Here is a 25951-nt window from a genome sequence, read left to right as displayed (position 1 = left end):
CGGAGCCTCCCCCTCCCTCTCCCCCTCCCTCTCTCCCTCCCTCCCTCCGCAGATGCCGCTTCCCCGGCGGCCGGGACGGCGGCCCCCGGCACCTGCCCGGTGCTGAGCCCGGGGCTGGGGGGGGTCCGGGGGTCCCCCTGAGCCCCCGGTCATGTTCTCGGTGCAGGAGGCGCTGCCCCGGGGGGGGGTCCCCATGAAGGAGGAGCCGCTGAGCGCGGGGCTCCCCGCCGGCCGCTGGCTGCAGGGCACCGGCATCCTGGACGCCAGCACGGCGGCGCAGAGGTAAGGGGACAGCCTGGGGACAGCTCGGGGACAGCCTGGGGACAGCTTTGGGGCACTCTGGGGACAGCTTTGGGACAGATTTGGGGCACTCTGGGGACAGCCCGGTGGCTCCGGGGGCTGCGGGATGGATGCAACCCGAGCTCCGCGGGCATCCCGAGGTCGGTGGGCATCGCGGGTTCCACGGGAATTCCAGGGGCTGGAGGTGTGCCAGGGGCTGTGGGCATTCCAGGGGCAGTGAGCATTCCAGGGGCAGTGGGCATCCCGGTTTTCGTGGGTATCCCGGGGGTTCTGGGCATTCCAGAGGCTCTGGACATCCTGGGCTCCTCGGGTATCCCAGCTTCCGTGGGTATCCCAGGGCTGTGGATGTGCCAGGCTCCGTGGGCATCCCAGATTCCAGGGGCATCCCAGGCTTTGCCGATATCCCAAATTCCAGGGGCATCTCGGGCTCTGCTGCCCTTCTGGGCACTGCGGGCATTCCATGGGCTGTGGGCATCCTGGGTTCTGGGAGTGTCCTGGGATCCATGGGAATTCTGGGTCCTCTGGGCATCCTGGGCATCAACTGTGGGCATTCCAGGGTATTCCAGGTCCTCTGGGCATCCTGGGCATCAGCTGTGGGCATTCCAGGATATTCCATGCCCCGTGGGCATCCTGGGCACTGTGGGCATTCCTGGTTCCATGGGCATTCCGGTGTCCTGGGTCCCACGGGCATCCCAAGGCGTGCCCCCCATTTTCCCTGGCATTCCTTGGGCCTCTGGATCCCCTATCCCGGTGCCCTGGGCATCCCGGGATCCCTGTGGGTTTCAGCTGCCAGGGGTTTGTGCCAACGGGAATGGGATCTGTGCCCATCCCTGCCTTTTCCAGGGGGCTCAAATCCCATTCCCTGCCCTTTGGGGGACCTCAAATTCCATTCCCTGCCTTACTGGAGGGCTCAAATCCCATTCCTGCCTTTTCCAGGGGGTTTAAATCCCATTCCTGCCTTTTCCAGGGGGTTTAAATCCCATTCCTGCCTTTTCCAGGACTCAAATCCCATTCCCTGCCCTTTTGTGGGGGCTCAAATCCCATTCCCTGCTTTTTCTGGGGTTCTCAAATCCCGTTCCTTGCCGTTTTGGGGGGCTTAAATCCCATTCCCTGCCCTCCTGGGAATTCAAATCCCATTCCCTGCCCTCCCTCAGTGTCCCCTCTCCCCTGTCCCTCTCTCCTGCCTGTGCCCAGAGGGGTCAGTGCCACCCCTGTCCCCTGTCCTGCTGTCCCCTCTGCCGGGTTTGGGGTGTCCCTAAGGGGTCATGGTGTCTCCCTGGGGTCTCCCCGAAACTTTGGGATGCTGGAAAACCTCAGGGAACTCCCCCACACCCTGAAGGGACCCCACCGCGGTGACAGCCACCCCCGGGGGTGACAATGTGACACAGCTGAGGGACAGCAGTGCCAGGCTGGGGTCCCAGGGAGGAGCTGGCCTTGTCCCTGTGTCCCCAAAAACTCCCCGGGACCCCTGCAAGGGGACAGAGGGACACACCCGGGGCTGGCAGAGGTGACAAGGATGTGTCACCGACAGTTTGGGGTGTCCCCTCCCGCCCTCCCTGTGCCACCCTGCTGGCAGTGCCACGCGTGGGGACACCTGGCTGGGGGAGGGGGCCGTGTTACCCCACGAACACCAGCGTCCCCCTCGCGTGTCCCCACGGCCACCGCAGTGTCCCCAAGGGGCTGGCACTGAGTCCCTGCTCTGTGGGGTGGCACCGGGACCCTCCAAACCTCCCGTCCCGCGGTGTCCCCAAAGGCTTGGCACCGAGCTCCGGGGTCCCCCTGCCGGTCCGGGGTGTCCCCGCGGTGTCCCCGCGGTGGGGTGGGGTCCCCACGCCCCCCGACCCCCCGGAGCCGCCTCAGGGCCGTGCCCGGGGCCGCCGCCGCTTTCCTGGAAGCGCCGGGGCCGCGGCTGCTTGGAAATGCTTGATTGCCTTTAATAATTAATTAACGCGGCGGGCGGGGCTGGCAGCGCGGGGGGGACACGGCGGGGGACAGCGGCGACAGCCAGAGCCACCCCCCGCGTGTCACCGAGGCCATTTGGGGGGCGCGGAGGGGAATTTTTGGGGTTGGAGGGAGCGGCGGGCGCTCCTGTCCCGTTGTAGGGGGGGACAGTGAGGGGACAGAGGTGTCCCCGCGGGGGTGGGACCCTGAGAGCAAAGCCACCAGCGCGGGGAGGGGACAAGGGACACTCCGCGGTGTCCACGGCAGCTGTGGGGACATGATGTGACCCGTTTGTGGTGGCCGCGCGCAGGTATTGTCACCTCGCCAGGTGTGGCCCCACGGGTGTCCCTGGGGACAATTTGGAACCCCGCGGGTGTCCCCGGGGACAATTTGGGACCCCGCGAGTGACCCTGGGGACAGTTTGGGACCCCGGGGAGCAGCTGAGGGAGCTTGTCCTCGGAGAAATGTCCCCAGAGTGTCGCCAAGGTCCCCAGGGGCTGGGTTCACGTGTGGCCCCGGCTCTGGCGGGGGTGACACCGAGGGGACAGGGGCCACCAGCGGGGTGGCGACACGGTGACAGTGACGGGGACTGTGCTGGAGCCATCGTCCCTGAAGTGGCTGTGCTGTCGCCGTCCTGTCACCGCGGGTGTCGGGGCAGGGACAGCAGCGGGTGACAGCGGCGGGCCCAGAGGTGGCGCTGAGGGATGGCAGCGCGGGTGGCTTGGGCGGGGAGGGCTCAGGGATGTCCTCCCTGTCCCCTTCTGTCCCCTCGTGTCCCCGATGCCAGGGGCAGGATGTCCCCATGTGTGTCCCCTACCCTGGACAGGGAGGGGGTGCTGGGTGTCCCCCTCGTGGGGTGCTGGGGACAGGCTGGTGGCCCTGGGGACAGGCTGGGGGCCCTGGGGACAGGATGCTGTAGATTTTGGGGGTCCCAGGCCAGGGTGCTGGGGGTCCTAAGGACTGGATTTTGGGATTTTGGGATTCTGGGAGGGGCGCTGGGGTGTCCCGGTGCTGAGTTTTTGGGTGTCCCAATATTGGGGTGCTGGGGGTCCCCGGGATGGGGCGCTGGCGTCCCGTGGAGGAGGTTTTGGGGGGTCCCCGGGAGGGGGTGCTGCTGTTCTGGTGTCACATGGAGAAGATTTTGGGGGTCCCGGTGCTGAATTCCGGGTGTCCTGGTAATGGGGTGCTGGAGGCTCCTCGTTTTGGGGGTACCCAAAATTGGGGTTCTTGGGGATGAGAATCCTGGTAATGGGGTGCTGGGCGTGCTGGTGTCCCGTGGAGGAGGTTTTGGGGTTCCTGGTGATGGGGGTCCCCTGGATGGGGAGCTGGGGGTGCCGGTACTGGGGGTACCCAGGATTGGGGTTCTCGAGGATGGGGATCCCCAGGATGGGGATTTGGGGGTGCTGGTGACCCATGGAGGAGGTTTTGGGGTTCCTGGTAATGGGAGTCTCCAGAATTTGGGTTCTCAGAGGTGGGGGTCCTGGGGATGGGGTGCTGGGGGTCCCGGGATGGGGTGCTGGGGGCCCCAGTGCTGGGGGTCCCCAGGATTGGGAGCTGGAGGTCACATGGAGGAGGTTTTGGGGTTCCTGGTAATGGGGTGCTGCGGGTCCCCATGCCAGAGTGTTGGGGGTTCCCAATGTTGGGGGTGCCAAGGATTGGGGTTCTCGAGGATGGGGATCACCCGGAACAGGGAGCTGGGGGTCCCAGTACTGGGGGTCCCCAGCATTGGGGTGCTGGGGGTTCCAGTGCTGGGGGTCCCCAGGATGGGGTGCTGGGGATCCCCAGGTCTCGGGTTCCTGGAGATGGGGTGCTGGGGGTCCCCGAGATGAGGCACTGAGGGTCCCAGTCCTGGGGGGTCCCCCGGATGGGGTATTGGGGGTTCCGGTGCTGGGGGTTCCCAGGATTTGGGTTCTTAAGGATGGGGATCCTGAGGAGGGGGTGCTGGGGGTCCCCGGGATGGGACACTGAGGGTCCCCGTCCGGGGGGTCTGCCAGACGGGGTTTGGGGGGTTCCTGGTGCTGCGGTTCCCCAGGATTTGTTTTTTTCGGGGATGAGGATCCCCAGGATTGGGGTTCCCCTTGCTGGGGGTCCCCAGGATTTGGGTTCCCCTTGCTGGGGGTCCCCAGGATTTGGGTTCCCGGTGCTGGGGGTCCCCAGGATTTGGGTTCTCGTGGATGAGGATCCCCAGGACTGGGGTTCCCCTTGCTGGGGATCCCCAGGATTTGGGTTCTCTGGGATGAGGATCCCGAGGACTGGGGTTCACGGGGTTTGGGGTTCACGGGGTTTGGGGTTCTCGGAGTTTGGGGTTCTCAGAGTTGGGGGTTCCCGGGGTTTGGGGTTCCCGGGGTTTGGGGTTCTCAGAGTTTGGGGTTCCCGGGGTTTGGGATTCTCGGGGTTTGGGGTTCCCGGGGTTTGGGGTTCCCGCTGCGGGGGTCCCCGCGCCGCGGTGCCAGGGCGCTGGCGCTGTCCCGGCTGTCCCCACACCGTGGCCTGTCGCAGCGGGGTGTCGCTGGCCCGCGCTCACTTCGAGAAGCAGCCGCCGGCCAACCTGCGCAAGTCCAACTTCTTCCACTTCGTGCTGGCCATGTACGACCGCCAGGGCCAGCCCGTGGAGGTGGAGCGCACCTGCTTCATCGACTTCGTGGAGAAGGAGCGGGTGAGAAACCCCCCAAAAAAACCCCACAAAATCACCCCCCAAAAATCCCTGAAACCACCCCAAAACCCGCGCTCGCAGCGCGTCGGGGCAGCCGCGGTTGAGGCTGGAGCGCGACCCCAAATCGTGGCACGAGTGACCCCAACGCGGGGTGGGGGTGACCGGGAGGGGACAGCGAGTGACCGGCTGACCCCTCGCCATGAATTTTGTCCCCCCCGAACCCCTCCAGGAGCAGAACGGGGAGAAAACCAACAACGGGATCCACTACCGGCTGCAGCTGCTCTACAGCAACGGTGCGGGGGTTTGGGGGGTTCTGGGTGGGGTTTGGGGTGTCCCCAAGGGGAGGTGACAAGCGGGGTGACCCCCCCCGGTGTCCCCGCAGGGCTGCGCACCGAGCAGGATTTGTACGTCCGCCTCATTGACTCCATGTCCAAGCAGGTACCGAGACCCCAAATCCCCCCAAAAATCCCCCAAATCCCCGCGACCCCACCCGCGGGGAACAGCTGGATGTCGCTGCGGCCACATCTGGCCGGGGGCGGGGAGGTGGCGCAGGTGACAGGGCCCGGGAGCGCCTCCCTGGTGCCACCCCGGTGTCGCGGCTGTCCCCTCGGTGTCCCCTCCAGGCCATCATTTACGAGGGGCAGGACAAGAACCCCGAGATGTGCCGGGTGCTGCTGACGCACGAGATCATGTGCAGGTGGGTGGGGACAGCCGGGGGTGACAGGGGTGTCCCCAAGGTCCCTTCGACCCCGTGTTAATTAACGAGCCGAACCAGCGCCGCTAATTAACCCCGCGACAGGGGACAGGCCACCCCCGGCGTCCCCTCGGGGACCCCGCTCGTGGTTGGGGACTGCGGGTGGCCCTGCTGTGTCCCTTGGGGGTGACACGGAGCCCCGGCGTGGGTCCCCAGCCCCTTCAGAGCCCCCCCCCCGGGTGACAGGGTCGGGTCCCCAGCCCCTTCAGAGGCACCCGGAGGTGACACGGAGCACCGAGGGGTGACACGGATGGGCCCCCAGCCCCTTCAGAGCCACCCGAGGGTGACATGGAGTCCCCGGGACCCCCAAATCTGTGTCACTGCCGTGTCCCCCCTGCCGTGTCCCTTCCCTGCTGTCCCCTCTGTCCCCACCCCTGAGTGACAGGGCGGGCCGGGGGTGGGACACGGGGACCTGGCGCGTCCCCCGCTGTGTTTGGGGGTCCCTCAGGCCTCGCCGTCCCCGGATGTCACCTGCTGTCCCCTGATGTCACCTGCTGTCCCCGTGTCCAGCCGCTGCTGTGACAAGAAGAGCTGCGGGAACCGCAACGAGACCCCCTCGGACCCAGAGGCACCCGGAGGTGACACGGAGCACCGAGGGGTGACACGGATGGGCCCCCAGCCCCTTCAGAGCCACCCGAGGGTGACATGGAGTCCCCGGGACCCCCAAATCTGTGTCACTGGAAAAGTGACACCCCCGAGTGTCCCGCCTGCCGTGTCCCCTCCCTGCTGTCCCCTCTGTCCCCACCCCTGAGTGACAGGGCGGGCCGGGGGTGGGACACGGGGACCTGGCGCGTCCCCCGCTGTGTTTGGGGGTCCCTCAGGCCTCGCCGTCCCCGGATGTCACCTGCTGTCCCCTGATGTCACCTGCTGTCCCCGTGTCCAGCCGCTGCTGTGACAAGAAGAGCTGCGGGAACCGCAACGAGACCCCCTCGGACCCCGTCATCATCGACAGGTGCTGGTGACACTGGGGACATCGGGGGACACTGGGGGATTCGGGGGACCTCATGGTGACCTGGAGGGGGTGGCAGCCACCGCGGCTGTCCCCAAGCTTGGGGACGTGCTGCTGCCGAGCCAAGGGACAGCAGAGGGCACTCCGGGTGTCCTCAGGGGGTGACAGCAGTGACAGATGTCACATCAATAATGGAGGTGACACCGGCGCGCTGGGGACATCTCAGGGTGGCCGCGTCCCCGTCCCTGAGGTCTCTCTGTCCCTGTCCCCACCAGGGTCCTCCTGCCTGTCCCGATGTCACCTCCCTGGTGTCCCCAAGCCAAGCCCGGGGTTGTCACTTGTTGTCCCCTTGTCACTGCCACTGTCCCGTGTCCCCTGTCCCGCAGGTGTCCTGGGGCTGTCCCCACGATGGCGCTTTTGGGGTCACAGCACCCCCCTGGGGTTGGTGTCCCCTTGGGAGGTGACACCCCAATGGCTGGTGGCACTGTCCCAAATGTCCCAAGTGTCCCTGCATGCCCCCCTCAGCCTCAGGCCTTTTGGGGGGTCCCCCAGTGCCAGGCGTGTCCCCAACCCGCCCCAGGGCTTTTGGGGTGTCCCCTGTCCCCATCCCCATCACTTTTGGGGGTCACTGACTTCCAGGATTGTCCCCAACTTGTCCCCTCAACCCCAGGACTTTTGGGGTGTCCCCAGTCCCCTCTCCCTTTTCCCAAGACTTTTGGGGGTCACGCAGTTCCAGGAGTGTCCCCAAACCCCCGTCCCCACTCCTGTCACTTTTGGGGAATCACCATTGCCAGGAGTGTCCCCAACCCGCCCCAGGGCTTTTGGGATGTCCCCTGTCCCCATCCCCATCACTTTTGGGGGTCACTGACTTCCAGGATTGTCCCCAACTTGTCCCCTCAACCCCAGGACTTTTGGGGTGTCCCCAGCCCCCTGTTCCCACTCCCAGAACTTTTGGGGGACATGCAGGGTCAGGAGCGTCCCAAACCTGTCCTACCCCAGCCCCAGGACTTTTGGGGTGTCCCCAGTCCCCTCTCCCCACTCCCAGGGTTTTTATTTTTTTGGGGAGGGGTCACTCAGGATCTTTGGGGGGTCAGCCAGCGCCAGGCGTGTCCCCAACCTGCCCCCTCCGTCCCCAGCACTTTTGGGGTGTCCCCAACCTGCTCCAGGACTTTCGGGGTGCCCCCAACCCCTCTCTCCATCCCTTTTTCGAGGTCATGCAGTTCCAGCATGTCCCCAACCTGTCCCCCCCATCCCCAGAACTTTCGGCGTGTCCCCTGTCCCCATTCACAACACTTTCGGGGTGTCCCCAGCCCGCCCCAGGGCTTTTGGGGTGTCTCCACAGCACTTTTAGGGCGTCCCCTGTCCCCATTCACAACACTTTCGGGGTGTCCCCAACCCGCCCCAGGGCTTTTGGGGTGTCCCCTGTCCCCATCCCCATCACTTTTGGGGAGGTCACCCACTTGCAGGAGTGTCCCCAACCTGCCACAGGACTTTTGGGGTGTCCCCTGTCCCCATCACTTTTGGAATGTCCGTTGTCCCAATCCTCGTCACTTTCGAGGTGTCCCCTGTCCCTGTCCCCATCCCTTTCGGGGTGTCCCCAGTCCCCTGTCCCTATCCCCGTCACTTTCGGGGTGTCCCCTGTCCCCATCTCTTTCGGGGTGTCCCCAGTCCCCTGTCCCCATCCTCATCACTTTCGGGGTGTCCCCAATCCCCTGTCCCCGTCACTTTCGGGGTGTCCCCAGTCTCCTGTCCCCATCCTCATCTCTTTCGGGGTGTCCCCTGTCCCCATCCCCGTCACTCTCGGGGTGTCCCCTGTCCCCATCCCTTTCGGGGTGTCCCCTGTCCCCATCCCCGTCACTCTCGGGGTGTCCCCTGTCCCCGTCCCTCCCGGGGGTCACGCAGGGCCAGCCGTGTCCCCAGCCCTCCCGCGGAGCCCCCCCTGTCCCCCGTGTCCCCGTGTCCCCCCCCGGGCCAGCCCCGCTGGTTTGAGAGCGCGCTAAGTGCCCCTCTCGCGGCGTTAATCAAATTACCCGGCAGCGAAAATTGACGCTTCTCATTAATTAGCCACGATTATGCTAATTGCGCATTCAAATTTATGCGCCGCGAGCAGAAGGTGCTCGGCAGCGGCGCCGGGCATTTGCATATTCAATGGTAATTAGCGATGCTAATTAATGCGCCGGCCCCGTATTTTTAACTCGCGGGGGTTCAGCCCCAGCCCCCCTGCCTGGGGCTGGGATTTGGGGGATTTCGGGGGGATTTTGTGGGTTTTTTTCGGGGGGGTTTGGGGTTCTCCCCCGGCCGCGCTGGGCCGGGGATGGCGGGGCTGTTTTCGGGGCGTTTTTGGGGCGTTTTCCCGGTTTTTTTTGAGGCGTTTTGCAGCTCCTTCCTTGCCCTGATTACCACCCGCGGGGCGGGAATGGGATTATGGGAATGTGGGGAAAGGGGGGACCCCTCCCCTTTTCCTGTGCTGTCCCATAAGGTGGGACCCCCTTTTTGTGGGGTCGGAACCCCCTCAGTGTGAGATCCCTTTTTGTGGGGTCCCCCTTTTTTGGGATCCCATTTTTCCATGGGGAGCCCCTTGCTGTGGGACCCCCATTCCATGGGATTTGCTTTTTGTGGGATCCCCTTTCCATGGGATCCCCTCATCCATGGGAACCCTTTTTTTTATGGGATCCCCTTTCCCTGGGATCCCCACACCGTGGGACCTCCTTTCCCAGAATCCCCTTTTTTGTGGGATCCCCTTTTTGTGGGATCCCCTTTCCCTGGGACCCCCTTTACATGGGATCCTCCCCTCCATGGCAGCTCCTTTTTATGGGATGCCCTCCCCATGAGATCCCTTTTTGTGGGATCCCTTCATCCATGGGATCCCCTGATTTGTGGGATTCCCTTTTCCCTGGGATCCCCTCATCCATGGGACCCCTTTTTTGTCGGATCCCCATTCCCTGGGACCCCCCTTTCCATGTAATCCCTATTTTGTGGGATCCCTGAGATCCTTTTCCCCCCGTGACCCTTTTTTTTGTGGGATCCCCTCTCCCTGAGACCCCTTTTCCATGGGATCCCCTTTTTCTGGGACCTCCTTTTGTGGGATCACCCTTTTTATGGGATCCCCTTTCCATGTAACCCCTTTTGTGTGGGATCCCCATTCCCTGGGACCCCCTTTTTTGTGGGATCTCCTTTCCATGTAACCCCTTTTGTGTGGGATCCCCATTCCCTGGGATCCTCCTCCGTGTCCCCCCTGCCTGATCCGGGGGTGACCCCACTTGGGGTCCCCCAGATGTCCCCAAACTCCCTGTGACCCCGGGGATGGGCCAATGTTCCCAGGGGTGCTGGTGTCACCCCAGCAGGATGGGGATACTGGGATGGGGACAAGAAGGGACACTGGGATGGGGATGGGGACATTGGGATGGGAACAGAGCAGGACAAGGATGGAGACAGTGGGATGGGGATAAGAAGGGACACTGGGATGGGGACAGAATGGGACATCGGGATGGGGATAAGAAGGGATACTGGGATGGGGATGGAGACACTGGGATGGGGGCAGAGTAGCACAGGGATGGTGACAGGGTGGGACACTGGGATGGGGACAGTGGAATGGGGACAGAATGGAGACACCAGGATGGGGATGGGGACACTGGGATGGGGACAATGGGATGGGGAAAGAGCAGGACAGGGATTGGGACAAGAAGGGACAGTGGGATGGGGACAGAGCGGAACAGGGATGGGGACAGGATGGGGACATCAGAATGGGGATGGAGACAATGATGGGGTGGTGACAAGAAGGGACAGCAGAACTGGAACAGAATGGGACATTGGGATGGGGACAGGATGGGGACATCAGGACTGGGGATACGATGGGGACAGAATGGGGACACCAAGATGCGGATGGGGACACTGGGATGGGGACAATAATGGGGTGGTGACAAGAAGGGACGGCAAAACGGGGACAGGACTGGAACACCAGGATGGGGACAGGATGGGGACACCAGGATGGGGACAGGATGGGGACACCAGGATGGTGATGGAAACACTGGGATGGGGACAATGGTGACAAGAAAGGACATTGGGATGGCGGCAGAATAGGACATTGGGATGGAGACAACAGATGGGGACACTGGGATTTGGGGACACCATGGGGACATGTTTGTCCCCTCTTTTTTCCCCCCCCATTCCAGGTTTTTCCTCAAGTTTTTCCTCAAGTGCAACCAGAACTGCCTGAAAAACGCTGGGAACCCGCGGGACATGCGGCGCTTCCAGGTGACACTTGGGGACATCACCGAGAGGGTGGAGGGGACACCAAAAAGGGGTGCAGGTGACCCCAGAAAGATTCCCGAAAGGGGTCGAGGATAACTGGGGACTCGATTCCCCCCGACCCCTTTGAAAAATCCCGAATTTCCCACCACCCTAAAAAAATCTACCGCCACCCTATAAGAAACCCCAAATTTTGACCCCAAAAAGGGGTTCAGGTGACCCCAAAAAGATTCCCCAAAGGGGTCGAGGGGAACTGGGGGCTTGATTCCCCCTGTTCGGGGTGAATTGAGTCTCCAGTTCCTCTCGATCCCTTTGAAAATCCCCAATTTCCTGCCACCCTCTAAAAGGTGACACTTCCAGGTGGCACCTGGGGACATCATGGAGGGGATCCCAAAAAGGGGTTCAGGCAATCCCAAAAGGATTTCCTAAAGGGCTTGAGGGGAGTTGAGTCCCCAGTTTGCCTCAACCCCCTTGAAAAGTCCCAAATTTCCCACCATCCTAAAAAATCTACCGCCACTCTATAAGAAACCCCAAATTTTGACCCCAAAAAGGGGTTCAGGTGACCCCAAAAAGATTTCCCAAAGGTGTCGAGGGGAATTCAGTCCGAGTTCCTCTTGACCACTTTGAAAATCCCAAATTTCCCGCCACCCTAAAAAACCTACCGCCACCCTATAAAAGGTGACACTTTGAGGTGACACTTGGGGACATCACAGATGGGGTGGAGGACACCCCAAAGAGGGGTTCGGGTGACCCCAAAAAGATTTCCCAAAAGGGTTGAGGGAAATCGAGTCCCTAATTCCCATTGACCCCTTGGAAAAATCCGAAATTTCCCGCCACCCTAAAAAAATCTACCGCCACCCTGAACAAAACCCCAAATTTCGACCCCTAAAATGGGGGGTGAAGTGCAGGCGACCCCAAAAAGGTTCCCCAAAGGGGTCGAGGGGAATTGGGGACTCGATTCCCCCCGTTCGGGGGGAATCGAGTCCCCAATTCCCCTCGCCCCCTTTAAAAAATCCCAAATTTCCCGCCACCCTAAAAAATCCACCGCCGCCCTATAAAAAACCCCAAATCCGGCCTGAAAACCCCAAAATCTCCGCCCCCCCCCTCAGCCCCCCCGGTCGCAGGGATCTGGGGGAATTTGGGGGGCTGGGGGTGGCCTAAAAGAGGTTTGGGGTCCCATGGAGGGGCTGAGGGGGAAGAGATGGGGGAATTTGGGGGGTTGGGGGTGGCTCTAATGTCTTTGGGGTCCCCTGGGGGGAATTTGGGGGACTGGGGGTGGCCCTGAAAGGGGTTTGGGGTCCTCTGGGTGGAATTTGGGGGACTGGGGGTGACCCTAAAAGGGCCGCAGGAGGTCCCTGAGGTGGTGGCCCTAAAAGGAGTTTGGGGTCCCCTTGAGGAGCTGGGGTGGGGTCGGGGGTGACCCTAAAAGGGGTTTGGGGTCCCCTGGGGGTCCCCTGAGTGTCCTGGGGGAAGGAGCTCGGCAGGCTGGGGGTCCCCTGGCGGGGCTGGTGACCCCAGGCTGTGGGGGCCACCCTCGGGCCACTGCTGTGACACCGTGGGGACAGCACTGCTGGCACCTCCTGTGTGTGACAGGGATGGGGACATTGTGGGGACAACACAGCTGCCCCCCTGTGGTGTGACAGGGATGGGGACACCATGGGGACACCACATTCAGTGTCCACACGCTGTGCCATGGCCATGGCAGGGGAGGGGACATCATGGGGACAGCACAGGGACACCACACACAGCGTCCCTGTGGTATGACAAGGATGGGGACACCGTGGGGACACCACACACAGTGTCCCTGTGCTGTGACAGGGATGGGGACACCACACACGGCGTCCCTGTGCTGTGACAGGCATGGGGACACCGTGGGGACACCACGCACGGCGTCCCTGTGCTGTGACAGGGATGGGGACACCGTGGGGACACCACGCACGGCGTCCCTGTGCTGTGACAGGGATGGGGACACCGTGGGGACACCACGCACGGTGTCCCTGCGCTGTGACAGGGCTGTGACAGGGGAGGGGACACCCCTGGGACACTACAGGGACGCCACACCCAGTGCCCCTGCGGTGTGCCAGGCCAGGGGACACGGCGGGGTGACCGTGTCCCTTGTCCCCGCAGGTGGTGGTGTCCACCACGGTGCACGTGGACGGCCACGTCCTGGCTGTGTCCGACAACATGTTTGTCCACAACAACTCCAAGCACGGCCGGCGCGCCCGGCGCCTCGACCCCTCCGAAGGTCAGGGGACACCTGGGGACATTGTGGGGACATGTGTTGGGACCCTGCCAGCGTGGCCTGGCAGCCCCCTGGTGATCTCTGCTGTCCCCACCCTGCTGTCCCCACCCTGCTGTCCCCAGTGTTTGTGCTCGTTCATGGCTGGGTGTCCATGGGTGCCTCCCCACCTGTGTCACCATGGCCACCTGGGGACACCTGGGCACATCCTGGGGACATGTGTTGGGACCCTGCCAGCCTGGCCTGGCACCTCCCAGGTGATCCCTGTGTCCCCACCCTGCTGTCCCCAATGTTGGGTGGGCCATCCATGGGTGTCTGTCCCCATCTGTGTCACTGTGGCCACCTTGGGGACATTTTGGGGACATGCCTTGGGACCGTGCCAGTGTGGCCTGGCACCCCCCAGGGCGATTCCTGTGTCCCCACCCTGCTGTCCCCACCCTGCTGTCCCCGATGTCTCTGCCCATCCATGGTTGGGTGTCCATGGGTGCCTCCCCACCTGTGTCACTGTGGCCACCTGGGGACATCTTGGGGACATGCACTGGGACCCCGCCAGTGTGGCCTGGCATCCCTGGGGCGGTCCCTGTGTCCCCACCCTGCTGTCCCCAATGTTGGGTGGGCCATCCATGGGTGTCTGTCCCCATCCATGTCACCATGGCCACCTTGGGGACACCTTGGGGACAAGTTTTGGGAGCCCCCAGCCTGGCCTGGCACCCCCACGGTGATCCCTGTGTCCCCACCCTGCTGTCCCCACCCTGCTGTCCCCAAATGTCCGTGCCCATCCAGTTTGGGTGTCCGTGGGTGCCTCTGTTTGTCCCCACCCGTGTCACCGTGGTCACGTGTGTGTGTCCCCAGCCACATCCGTGTGGCCACCCGTGATTATCCCCATCTGTGTCTGTCCCCCGTCATGTCCCTGTGGCCACGTATGTGTCCCCAGCCATGTCCATGTCCCTGTGTCCCCATGTCTGTCCCAATTCGTGTCCCCATGTCCCTGTGGCCACCTGTGTCTGTCCCAGTCCATGTCCCTGTCTGTCCCAGCCCGTGCCCTCATGTCCCCATCAATGTCCATGTCCCCACACCTGTCCCCGTGTCCCCATGCCTGTCCCCACATCTGTCACAATCCACGCTCATGTCCCCATCCGTATTTGTGTCCCCATGGCGGTCCCCGTGTCCCTACATCTGTCCCACTCCATGTCCCCATGCCTGTCCCAGTCCATGTCCCCATGCCTGTCCCCTCTTCCCTGCCCCCACCCCACTGTCCCTGTCCCTGTGTCCCCATGCCTGTCCCCATGTCTGTCCCACTCCATGTCCATGTCCCTATGGCTGTCCCCATGTCCCCATGCCTGTCCCCTCTTCCTTGCCCCCACCCCACCACCCCAAAGCCCCCCCATCCCTCTGTCCCCGCCATTGCTGTCCCTGCCCTTGCTGTCCCTGTCCCCTCCCCACGGCTGTCGCTGTCCCCTCCAGCAGCCACCCCCTGCATCAAGGCCATCAGCCCCAGCGAGGGCTGGACCACGGGCGGTGCCACCGTCATCGTCATCGGGGACAACTTCTTCGATGGCCTCCAGGTGCTCTTCGGCACCGTGCTGGTGTGGAGCGAGGTACGGGCAGGCCGGGGGTGGCGCGGGGACACCTCGGGGACACCGCGGGCCGGGCTGAGGCCGTGTCCCCCCCGCAGCTCATCACCCCCCACGCCATCCGCGTGCAGACCCCCCCCCGCCACATCCCGGGGGTCGTGGAGGTGACATTGTCCTACAAGGCCAAGCACTTCTGCAAGGGCGCGCCGGGACGCTTCGTCTACACCGGTGAGGGACGGGGACAACTGGGGACAGCGGGGTTGGGGTGGGGACACCTGGGATTGAGATGGGGACACCTAGGAATGGGATAGAGTCCACTGGGATTGGGATAGAGACACCTGGGACTGGGATGGGGACATTGGGATTGAGATGGGGACACCTGGGAATGGGGTAGAGACTGCTGGGATTGGGGTGGGAACACCCGGGGTTGAGATGGATGGGGACATCAGGATCAGGATTGGGATGGGGATACCTGGGAATGGGGTGGGGACATTGGGATTGAAATGGTGACACCTGGGATTGAGATAGGGATATCCTGGAATTGGGATGTGGACATTGGGATTGGGAGGAGTACACCCAGGAACGGGATGGAGACATCAGGATTGGGATGGGGACACCTGGGAATCGGATAGAGAGTCTTGGGGTTGGGATAGAGACACCTGGGAATGGGGTGGGGATATCAGGATTGGGGACACCTGGGAATGGGATGGGGACATTGGGATTGGGGTGGGGACATGGGGATTGGGATAGGGATATCCTGGAATTGGGATGGGTACACCAAGGAATGGGATGGGGACATGAGGATTGGGGTGGGGACACCTGGGAATGGGATGAGGACACCTGGGATTGGGATAGAGAGTCCTGGGATTGGGATAGAGACCTGGGAAGGGGACACATAACCCCATAAAGGGGTGGAGGCCCCCAGGATTGGGATGGAGAGCCCTGGGACTGGGAAGGAGACCACGGTGACTGGGACTGGGAGCACTGGAACTGGGACGGGGACACCTGGGGCGGTGACACACACTCCTGAGACTGGGACACAAACGCCAGGAAGGGAACACAGATCCCCGGGAGGGGACAGAGCCCCCGTGACAGTGACACAGACAGCAGGGACAGTCGGCAGCCCCTTGGGACAGTGTCCTAGCCCCCAGGACATGGTGACAGTGACATGTCCTTGTCCCCTGTCCCCAGCCCTGAACGAGCCCACCATCGATTACGGCTTCCAGCGGCTGCAGAAGGTGATCCCGCGGCACCCCGGGGACCCCGAGCGCCTGCCCAAGGTAGGGGACAGCGACACCCCGGGACAGGAGGGACACCCCGGGACAGGAGGGACACCCCGGGGACACGGGGATTCCCTGGCACTGCCCCAGGGGCAAAGGGCAGGGAAGGGGTGACAGTTCTTGTGTCCCCCGGGTCTGGCAGGGCTTGGGGCAGGGAGGGATGGAGGGGGGGGGTGGGGTTTGGGACACGGAGGGGTCACTGGGGACACAGAATGGGGACATGGAGGGGTTACTGGGGACACAGAATGGGGACACGGGGGGACCATAGGGAGGACAAAGGGGTGGTCACTGGGGGCACAGAATGTGGGGGCAGGGGGGACACAGGGTCATTGGGGACACAGAATGGGGACATGGGGCGACCATGGGGACGCAGAATGGGGGGGTCAGGGGTGGTGATCAGGAGGGACACAGGAGGGACTTTGGGGACACGGGGGGGACCATGGTGGGGACAAGGGGTGGTCATTGGGGGCACAGAACAGGGAGGGTGGGGGGACACAGGGGCATCACTGGGGACACAGAATGGGGACACAGGGGGGCCATAGGGGGTGGGCTGGTCGTGCAGCGCCCCCTGACCCTCCTGTCCCCTCCCCTGTCCCCTCGCTGTCCCCAGGAGGTGCTGCTGAAGCGTGCGGCCGACCTGGTGGAGGCGCTTTATGGGGTACCCCACAGCAACCAGGTGTGCGGGGACCCCTCTGGGACACGCCTGGGACACCACTGGGACATCCCTGGGAACACCCCCCTCGGTTCCCCCCATCCTGGGACGTCCCCTGGGACCCCCTTGGGGACACCCCTGGGACCCACCACCCTGGGACACCCTCGGGTCCCCCCCTGCCACACCTGGAGGGGGTGGGGGACACAGTCCCCTCCCCAGCCCCCTCGTGGCCCGTGTGTGTCCCAGGAGGTGACATCAGCTGGGACAGTCCCAGCCACCCCCGGCCCATCCTGGGGTCACCTCGGGCTCTGTGGGTGGTGGGGTGACACCAAGGGTGACACCGAGGAGTGGCACTGAGAGGTAATGCCATGGAGCACCATCGAGGGGTGACAATGAGAGGTGACACTGTAGGGTGACACTGTGCTGAAGGGTGACGCTGTGGGGTGGCACAGAGAGGTGACACTGAAGGGTGGCACCACTCTGTGGGGTGACACTGTGGGGTGGCACTGCAGGGTGACATCAAGGGGTGACACTGCGGGGTGGCACCCAGGAGTTACTCTGTGGGGTGGCACCATGCTGGAGGGTGACACTGTGAGGCGACACTACGAGGTGGCACTGCGGGGCGCCGCCCAGAGGTGCCACCAAGCAGTGCCACCCTCACTCGGTGACACCACTGCCGTGTCCCCAGGACGTGCTGCTGAAGCGGGCGGCCGACGTGGCCGAGGCGCTCTACAGTGTCCCCAGGGCCCCCGCGCATGTCACTGTCCCCTCCTTCGGCGGGGGACAGCTCGGCCTCGCCATGGGCGACTCCCCGCAGGGCTCCGAACAAGGTGCGCGGTGGCCTCGGGGTGGCAGGAGGGTTTTTGTCCCCTCCCCGGCGGGTGCCACCTGTGGCTGTCCCCTCAGGGCTCTGACCAAGGTGCGAGGTGGCCTCGGGGTGGTGGGAGGGCTTCTGTCCCCTCTCCAGGAGGTGCCACCCATCCCTGTCCCCTCAGGGCTCCCCATAAGGTGTGTGATGGCATCGGGGTGGCCTCGGGGTGGCGGAAGGGCTTCTGTCCCCTCCCCGGCGGGTGCCACACGTCCTTGTCCCCTCAGGGCTCCCCATAAGGTGCGCGGTGGCCTCGGGGGGTTGTGTCCCCTCTGCGGGCGGTGCCACCGTGTCGCTGTCGCCTCAGGGCTGTGACCAAGGTTCAAGGTGGCCTCGGGGTGCGGGAAGGTTTTTGTCCCCTCCCCGGCGGGTGCCACCCGTCCCTGTCCCCTCAGGGCTCCCCATAAGGTGAGGAGAGGGAGCGGGGACATGGCCAGCTGAGGTGGGATGGTCCTGTCCCTGTCCTTGTCCCCATCCCTGTCCTGGCCCATCATTGTCATTGTCCCTGTCTCTCTCACTGTTCCTGTCCCCATCCCTGTCCCACACCCATCCTTGTCCCTGTCTCTGCCTCTCTTCCTGTCCCCATCCCTGTTCTTGCCCCATTCCTGTCCCCACCCCTGTCCCTGGCCCTGTCCCCATCCCTGTCCTTGTCCCTGTCCCCGCCTCTCTCCCTGTCCCCATCCCTGTTCTGGCCCCATCCCTCTCCTTGTCCCTGTCCCCATCCCCATCCCAGCTCCATCCCTGCCCTGTCCCCTCGCGGTGTCCCCTGCCCCCACCCGAGCCGTGTGTGGCTGTCCCCTCAGTCCTGCCCGCCAGTCCCCCTCTGGGCGCCTCGTCCGTCGCTGTCACCTCGGGCCCGGGCACGGCCACCTCGCCCGGTGGCTTCTCCTTCTCTCCGGTGACGATGATCTCGGCCGTGAAGCAGAAGAGCGCCTTCGCCCCCGTGCTGCGGCCACAGGGGTCCCCCCCGCCCGCCTGCGCCAGCGCCCTGCAAGGTCAGGCTGTCCCCAAGGCCACCAAGGTCTCTGACACCCAGCCCCAGGTGGCTCGTGCCCCATGGAGGGTCTCCAGTGTCACCACACTGCTGATGGCCTGTACCTGGGCATGGTTGGGGCTGCCCTGTGCCACCTGTGTCCCTCTCTGTCCCCACTGTCCCCAAGGTCCCTGACATCCGTTCCCAGCCCCATGGAGGGTCCCCAGTGTCGCCTCTCTGGCTCTCTGGTCAGGGCTCTGCTCTGTGCCACCCCTGTCCCCGTCCACCAGTGTCCCCAGGGTCCCCAAGGTCCATGACATCTGTCCCTGGGTGGCGCTGTCCCACAGAGGGACCTCGGTGTCACTGTAATCCTTGGACCTGCCTAATGTCCTGCCCATGGGCGTGGCTGGAGCTGCCCTGTGCCACTCTGGGGCCTGTCCCCCCGTGTCCTCAGTGTCCCCAACACCCAGCCCGAGTCCCCCTCCCCCACGGAGGGTCCCTGATGTCACCACACTCCCTTCCTGATGTCCCTGCCCGTGTGACGCCCATACCCGGGGTTGTCCCATGCCACCCGCGTTCCTGTCCAGCTGTGTCCCCAGTGTCCCCAATGTCCTCCGGCTGACGCTGTCCCTGCCCTGCCCAGACCCAGCTTTCGAGGACTCGGACAAATTCCACGCTCCGGCGCGGCCGCTCCAGGGATTGGCCTATTCCTAAGGAAGGCGTGTCCAGAGGGGCTCCGGACCCCCCATCCCGCCGGGACAAGGACTGGGGACATCCCTGTCCCCTGTGCCCTCCCCTCAGAGCTGGGCGGAGCCGCCACGCGGAGCGGGATGAGGGGACCCGGCCCCCTGATGTCCCCACCCCCGGTGGCCCCGGTCTGGCCCGGCTGAGGGGGGACTTGGGGCAATCCTGGAATGAGCCAAAATTCCTGGGTTCGGCCTCGGGAAGAGGCGGAGAGAGCCGGGAATGGGACAGAGGAGGGAGCGGGGTGGAGGCGCCGGGATGGGCGGGAGGGGTGGGCCAGGATGGGAGGGATGATCCAAGGTGGGATGGATGCTCCAAGGTGGGATGGATGTTCCAAGGTGGGATGGAAGCTCTGGAAAAGGAAGGATGATCCAGGTGCGATGGATGATCCAGGTGAGATGGAAACTCCAGGATGGGTTGGATGATCCAAGTGGGATGGATGCTCTGGGTTGAGATGGATGTTCCAGGTTGGGATGCGTGATCCAAGGCAAGATGGATGATCCAGGATGGGCTGGATGCTCCAGGTGGGATAGATGCTCCAAGGTTGGATGGATGTTCCAATATGGGATGGATGCTCCGGAAAAGGATGATCCAAGGTGGGATGGAACCTCCATGATGGGTTGGATGATCCAGGGGGATGGATGATCCAAGATGGGATGGATGTTCCAAGGTGGAGTGGATGATTCAGGAGGGCTGGATGATCCAGGATGGGATGAAAGCTCTGGAATAGGATGGATGATCCAAGGTGAGAGGGATGATCCAAGATGGGGTGGATGCTCTGGAAAAGGAAGGATGATCCAAGGCAGGATGAATACTCCAGGATGGAAGGGATGTTCTAGGTGGGATGGAAGCTCTGGAAAAGGATGGATGATCCAGGTGGGAGGGATGATCCAAAGTGGGATGGATGCCCTGGAACAGGGTGGATATTGAGGATTAGAGGGATCATCCAGGAGGAGATGGATGCTCCTGGGCAGGGGGGATGATCTGGAGTGGGATGAATGGATGGATGGATGGATGATAGATGGTGGGGAAGGACGGACGCTCCCGGGAGAGATGGATACTCCAAGGTGGGACGGATGATCCGGGTGGGAATATCCTGGATACCCCAGGACAGGACGGATGCTCCGGTGGGACCTGGCTCCTCCCGCCTTTCCCGGCTCTCTCCCCACTCCAATCCAGAGCCTCACCCACAATTCCAGAATCCGATCCCAGAATCCCAGATCCCGGATCTCCGCCTGTCCAGGATCAGGATCCTGATGCCACCCGGGGTGTGGGGACACCGCGGTCTGTGTCCCCTGCCATTAATTATCGCCATTATTATCGATATTAATGATCAGAATTATTTTGACCACAGGGAGGGGGGAGGTCCCTGGGTGTCCCTGGGGGTCCCTGTCCCCTCCCCCAGCCGGGAATTTTGTACATAAAACGGGAAGAATTCCCAACATTCCCCTTTTCCCCCGCTCGGGGGTGGCTCGTGTCCCTCCCCTCCGTGTCTGTCCCCTCTCGGTGTCACCGCGTGTCCCCCCCACCCCGGGCTGGGGGGTGACCCTCGGGGACAATGTCCCCCCCTCGCGGAGGTGGCGCAGGGCGTGGCCGGGGGCCCGAGTGGGAATTAAAGACCTCGTGGAAAACCTGCGACTCCCGGGATTTGTCACCCCCGGGATGGTGACACCGGTGTCACCCGCTGTCCCCACCCCTTGGGGACACAGCGGGGATATCCCCACGGCCAGCCCCGGCTCATTCCCAACGCCGGAATCCGGGAATGCTCCAGGCGCGGCTCCCGGGAGCTGCCCCAGCCCCGTGTCCCCTCCCCCAGGCCACCCCCGGTCCCCTCCAGCTGCGGTGTCACCTCTTGTCACCTCCCCCCGCCCCCGCGCGCCGGGATGAGCGCAGGAGGAGCTGGAATTAATTGCGTTAATCAAGAAAGGTTAATGAGGAGGTGGCGGTGCCAGCGCGGGCCGGGGGGGGGGAGGCACAGCTGGCACCGGCACGGGGATGGCGACAAAGAGCGGGGACACCGAGCGGCGACACGGGGCTGGCAGCGCGGCTGGGGACACCGCGTGACCCCCGGGGGGACAGCTGGTGACCCCCGTGGGGACGGGCCAGGCGTGCTGGGGATGGGGGTGACACCGTGACCAGCCTGGGGTGGTGGCACCGTGAGTGAGCACAGATGGCACGGGTGTTGGGGACAGTCACGGGTGTTGGGGACAGTCACGGGTGTTGGGGACAGTCACGGGTGTTGGGGACATGCAGAGGTGTTGGGGACAGGGGACATGCAGAGGTGTTGGGGACAGTCATGGGTGATGGGGACATGCAGAGGTGTTGGGGACAGTCATGGGTGATGAGGACATGCAGAGGTGTTGGGGACACACGTGGCACATGTACGGGGACACTCACATGACACATTTTGAGGACACACACAGGTGCTGGGGACAGACACTTGGCACAGGTGGTGGGGACACACTCAGGTGTTGGGGACATGCACGGGTGGGGGGGGCCTCTCAATGTCACAGGTGTTGGGGACACACATGTGGCACTTCCCATGGGGACAGTGACAGGTGGTGAGTTCATGCACAGGCGTTGGGGACATGAAGTGGGGACAGGTAAGTGGCACAGGTGGTGGGGACAGTCACGGGTGTTGGGAACATGCACAGGGTGTGGGGACACCTGGTGGGGACACACACGTGGCACTGGTGGTGGGAGGACACATGGCACACACTGTGGGGACAGTCACGGGTGTTGGGGACATGCACGTGGCGCGGGTGGGTGGGGACACACAGATGGCACACGGGGACACGTGTGGCACATGCCATGGGGACACTCACAGGCGGTGGGGACATGATGGGGACATGCGCACGTTGGGGACAGGTGGTGGCACTTGTCACAGGGACACTCAGGTGATGGGAACTTATCCAGGTGCTGGGGACACGCACGTGGCACACCGTGGGGACAGTCACAGGTGCTGGGGACATGAGGTGGGGACAGGCAGGTGGCACAGGTGTTGGGGACACACATGTGGCATGTGCTGTGGGGACAGTCACAGGTGCTGGGGACACACGTGGCACACTGTGGGGACAGTCACAGGTGCTGGGGACATGCAGCGGGGACACGCCCGTGACACAGGCGGTGGGGACACTCGCAGGGCTTGGGGACGCTCACGCGGCGCAGGGCTTGGGGACATGCACCGGTGGCCCTTCCCATTCCCGTGGGTGCCCTCGGCTTTGGCCGCTACCAAATCCTGAATTTCCCCCAAATCCCGAATTTCCCCCAAATCCCCAGGTCCCAATCCTGGCTCTGCAGGGTTTGGGGTCGTGGCTGATCCTGGGATCTGGGGCCAGGAAAAATGGGAAGGGATAAAGCCAAAGAGGGAAAAGCGGGAATGGAGTTGGATAAACCCAAAGGGGGAAAAGCAGGAATGGGATAAACCCAATGAGGGAAAAGCGGGAATGGGATAAACCCAAAGAGGGAAAAGCGGGAATGAGGGGATGGGATCAGGGGCATATCAGGGAAAAGGGGATCCCAGATTCCAGATCCCATCCAAGTTTGGGGCGGGACTGGGGATCCCAGATTCCAGATCCCAATCCTGTCCTGGTTTGGGGTGAGATCAGGGATCTGGATCCCAGACCCCATCCTGGTTTGGGGCACGATCAGGGATCCCAGATCCCATCCTGGTTTAGGGCAGGATCAGGGATCCCAATCCCACCCCTGTTTGGGGCAAGATCAGGGAACCCAGATCCCAGATCCCATCCCAGTTTGGGGCAGGATTGGGGATCCCAGATCCCAAATCCATCCTGGTTTGGGGCAGGATTGGGGAATCCAGATCCCAGATCCCATCCCGGTTTGGAGCAGGATCAGGGATCCCAGATCCCATCCTGGTTTAGGGCAGGATCAGGGATCCCAATCCCACCCCTGTTTGGGGCAAGATCAGGGAACCCAGATCCCAGATCCCATCCTGGTTTGGGGTGAGATCAGAGATCCCAGATCCCAATCCCATCCTGGTTTGGGGCAGGATCAGGGATCCCGGCTCCCAATCCCACCCTGGTTTGGGGCGGGATCCCAGAGCCGCTTTCTGGGAAAGGCCCGGGCTGGAAAGAATTCCCAAAAATAGCCGGGGGCGGGGCCGTTCCCAGCTGTTCCCGCCGGGAATGCGAATCCCATAACGGGGGTGGGGAACCCAAAATCCCCCTGGGGACACAAAAAGGGGGTTGGGAACCCCAGATTCCCATCCCAGGGAAAACTGGGGAGGTGGGGATCCCAAAATTCCCTCCTTAGGGACCCGGGGGGATTGAGGACCCCAAAATCCCCTTGATGTCCCCAGAGTGGGGTTGGGGACCCGAAAATTCCCTCCCTGGGGACAGTGAGGGAGTGGGAACCCCAAAATCCCTCTAAATGTCTTCTAGGGAGGGGTGAGGACCCCAAAATTCCTGTCTTGGGGACAGTGGGGGGGATTTGGGACCCCAAAATTCCCCTCAGGACACAAAAGGAGGGTTGGAGACCCCAAACAGGGAGGGGTGAGAGACCCCAAAATTCCCTTTTGGGGACACTGGGGGAGTGGGGACACCAAAATCCCTCCCGATGTCCCCAAAGGGGAGGGTGAGGACGCCAAAATTCCTGTCTTGGGGACAGTGGGGGGGATTTGGGACCCCAAAATTCCCCTCAGGACACAAAAGGAGGGTTGGAGACCCCAAAATTCCCTTTTGGGGACACTGAGGGAGGGGGGCAACCAAAATTCCCTCTTGGGGACAATTTAGGGCTGTAGGGACCCCAAAATCCCTCTCGATGTCCCACAGAGGGGGTGGGGACCCCAAAATTCCCACTTTGGGAAAACTGAGGGGGTGGGGACCCCAAAATTCCATCCTGGCGACAATGGGGGGGGGGTGGGGACCCCAAAACCCCTCCCGATGTCCCCAAAGAGGGGCTGAGGACCCCAAAATTCCCTTTCTGGGGACACTGAGGAAGTGAGGACCCCAAAATTCCCTCTTGGGGACAGTTTGTGGCTGCAGTGTCCCCCAAATCCCCCCGATGTCCCCAAGGGGGGGTGGCGCCGCAGCCCCGCCCCTCCCCCACCCCCGGGGCCGGGTCCCTTTAAGGGAGGCGGAGCCTTGGAGGGGGGAGGGGGGAAAATCCCGGGATTTTTTTGGCCTTGGGGGGGGGGGGGGGGAAAAACCCGGGTTTTTTTTTTTTTTTTTTTTTTTGGGAAGGGGGGGGATGCAGAGGGGTGGGGGAGGGGACGATGCTCCGCGTCTTCGTCCTGCGGGCCGAAAATGTCCTCACAGGCGACAGCGACATCAGCGACACCTACTGCTCCTCCACATTCCAAGGTGGGAAGCTCCAGAGGGGGAAAAAAAGCCCCGGGATTTGGGGTGGTTTTGGGGGATTTTTGGGGATTTCGGGGAGATTCGGCCACGCCCGGCTCCGTCCTAAAAGTTGGGATGGGGCTGGAAGAGCCGCGGGTCCCCCCCTGTCCCCGTTGTCGCCGCCACCCCTTTGGCGTCCCCTCCCCATTCCAAAGTGTGAAACTCCAGAGGGGAAAATAATCGGGATTTAGGGGAATTTTGGGGGAGTTTTGGCGGCCCTAAATGTCGGGATGGGGTTGGAAGCGCCGCCGGTCCCCGCTGTCCCCGTTGTCGCCGCCACCCCTTTGGTGTCCCCTCCCCATTCCAGCGTGAGAAGCTCCAGAGGGGCAAAAAAAAAACACCCCAAAATTCTTGTTTGGATAAATTTGAGGGAATTTTGTCCCGAGGAGCTGGGATGTGGCTGGAAGAGCCGCGGGTCCTCGCTGTCCCCGTTGTCGCCGCCCCCTCTTTGGTGTCGCCACCCCGCTGGTGGCACTTGGGGACCCCCCTGAAGCCACCCCCGGTCCCCGCGCGGTGCCGGCGCCGCGGTTATTTTGGGATTTTCCTCAGGGCGGGGGGGAGGGGACGATCCCAAATTTGGGAATTGTCTCTTCTAGGGGTCCCTTCCCGGGGTCCTTTCCCGCTGGGGACAAAAGTGACATTGAGGGGACAAAGGACAAAGTGACGTCACGGGTTGGTTGGTTAGGATTTATTATTATTTTTTTTTAATTGGAAAAAGCGTCTTTTTGGGATTTCCCGGGTGTTCCTGGATGAGGGAGCGTTCCCGGTTTTCTATGGAATTCTCCCGGTGGGGGTGTGGCATTCCCGGTGTTCCGCCCACCCGGATTTGGGGTTTTGGTGTTCCCGGGATTGCGGCATTCCCGAATCCCGGGGCTGGGGCATCCTCTGGCCTTGTAGGATCCCGAAATTCCCAGGGATTTATTTCCCCTCCCTGAGGTTCCCAGCATTCCCACATCCCAGTCCTGGGATATCCTTGGGGTTTCCAGAATTCCTGGGTCCTGATGTTTTGATTTCTCATCCCTGGGAATTGTGGGATCCCAGATTTCCCAGGGATTCATTCCCTATCCCTGAGGTTGCCAGCATTCCCAAATCCCAGGGTTTGGGGGATCCTTGGGGCTCCCAGTATTCCCAGATCCAGGGGTTTGAGGGATCCTTGGGGTTTCCAGAATTCCTGGGATCCAAGGATGTCATTCCCCATCCCTGGGAATTGCAGCATTCCCAGATTCCTGTGCTGGGTCATCCTCAGGCCGTGGAGCATCCCTGAATCCCAGGGATTTATTCCCCATCACTGAGGTTCCTGGAATTCCCAAATTCTGGTGTTTGGGGGGATCCTTGGGGTTCCCAGCATTCCCAAATCCCAGTGCCAGGTTATCCCTGGGGTTTTGAGAATTCCTGGACTCCCAATGATTTAATTCCCCA

The 25951-nt window shown here is 62.9% G+C and overlaps 2 protein-coding genes across 5 annotated transcripts in view; both read left to right on the top strand.

Annotated features, from left to right (window-relative positions):
- The first annotated feature begins 151 nt into the window (after nt 1-151).
- Nucleotides 152-20208, top strand: LOC121352049 (transcription factor COE4-like). Its single transcript, XM_041464614.1, has 15 exons — nt 152-282; nt 4741-4897; nt 5124-5187; nt 5277-5332; nt 5518-5591; nt 6532-6600; nt 10770-10851; nt 12973-13090; nt 14552-14682; nt 14760-14886; nt 15850-15938; nt 16549-16614; nt 17279-17420; nt 18262-18453; nt 19075-20208. The coding sequence occupies exons 1-15, from the start codon at nt 152-154 to the stop codon at nt 19143-19145; spliced, it is 1569 nt and encodes a 522-aa protein (XP_041320548.1). The 3' UTR covers nt 19146-20208.
- A 4186-nt stretch (nt 20209-24394) lies between these two features.
- Nucleotides 24395-25951, top strand: part of DYSF (dysferlin) — a 69200-nt gene continuing 67643 nt past the window's right edge. For all 4 annotated transcript variants that reach the window (XM_041464603.1, XM_041464599.1, XM_041464602.1 and 1 more), the window contains exon 1: nt 24395-24496. In XM_041464603.1, the coding sequence (XP_041320537.1) occupies nt 24409-24496 (88 nt within the window). In that variant the 5' untranslated portion in view covers nt 24395-24408. The remainder of the gene's footprint in view (nt 24497-25951) is intronic.

The sequence above is a fragment of the Pyrgilauda ruficollis genome, unplaced genomic scaffold, assembly GCF_017590135.1.
Source record: "Pyrgilauda ruficollis isolate IOZ18807 unplaced genomic scaffold, ASM1759013v1 scaffold181, whole genome shotgun sequence".
Classification (NCBI taxonomy): Eukaryota; Metazoa; Chordata; class Aves; order Passeriformes; family Passeridae; genus Pyrgilauda; species Pyrgilauda ruficollis.
Note: the sequence above shows the minus strand (reverse complement) of the source record. Positions and strands in the feature narration are given on the sequence as shown.

Coding starts and splice junctions, on each gene's coding strand:
- LOC121352049 (XM_041464614.1), top strand. CDS start 152: ATGTTCTCGGTGCAGGAGGCGCTGCCCCGGGGGGGGGTCCCCATGAAG. Junction 15,939..16,548: donor ACCCCGAGCGCCTGCCCAAG/GTAGGGGACAGC, acceptor CGCTGTCCCCAG/GAGGTGCTGCTGAAGCGTGC. Junction 16,615..17,278: donor GGGTACCCCACAGCAACCAG/GTGTGCGGGGAC, acceptor CCGTGTCCCCAG/GACGTGCTGCTGAAGCGGGC.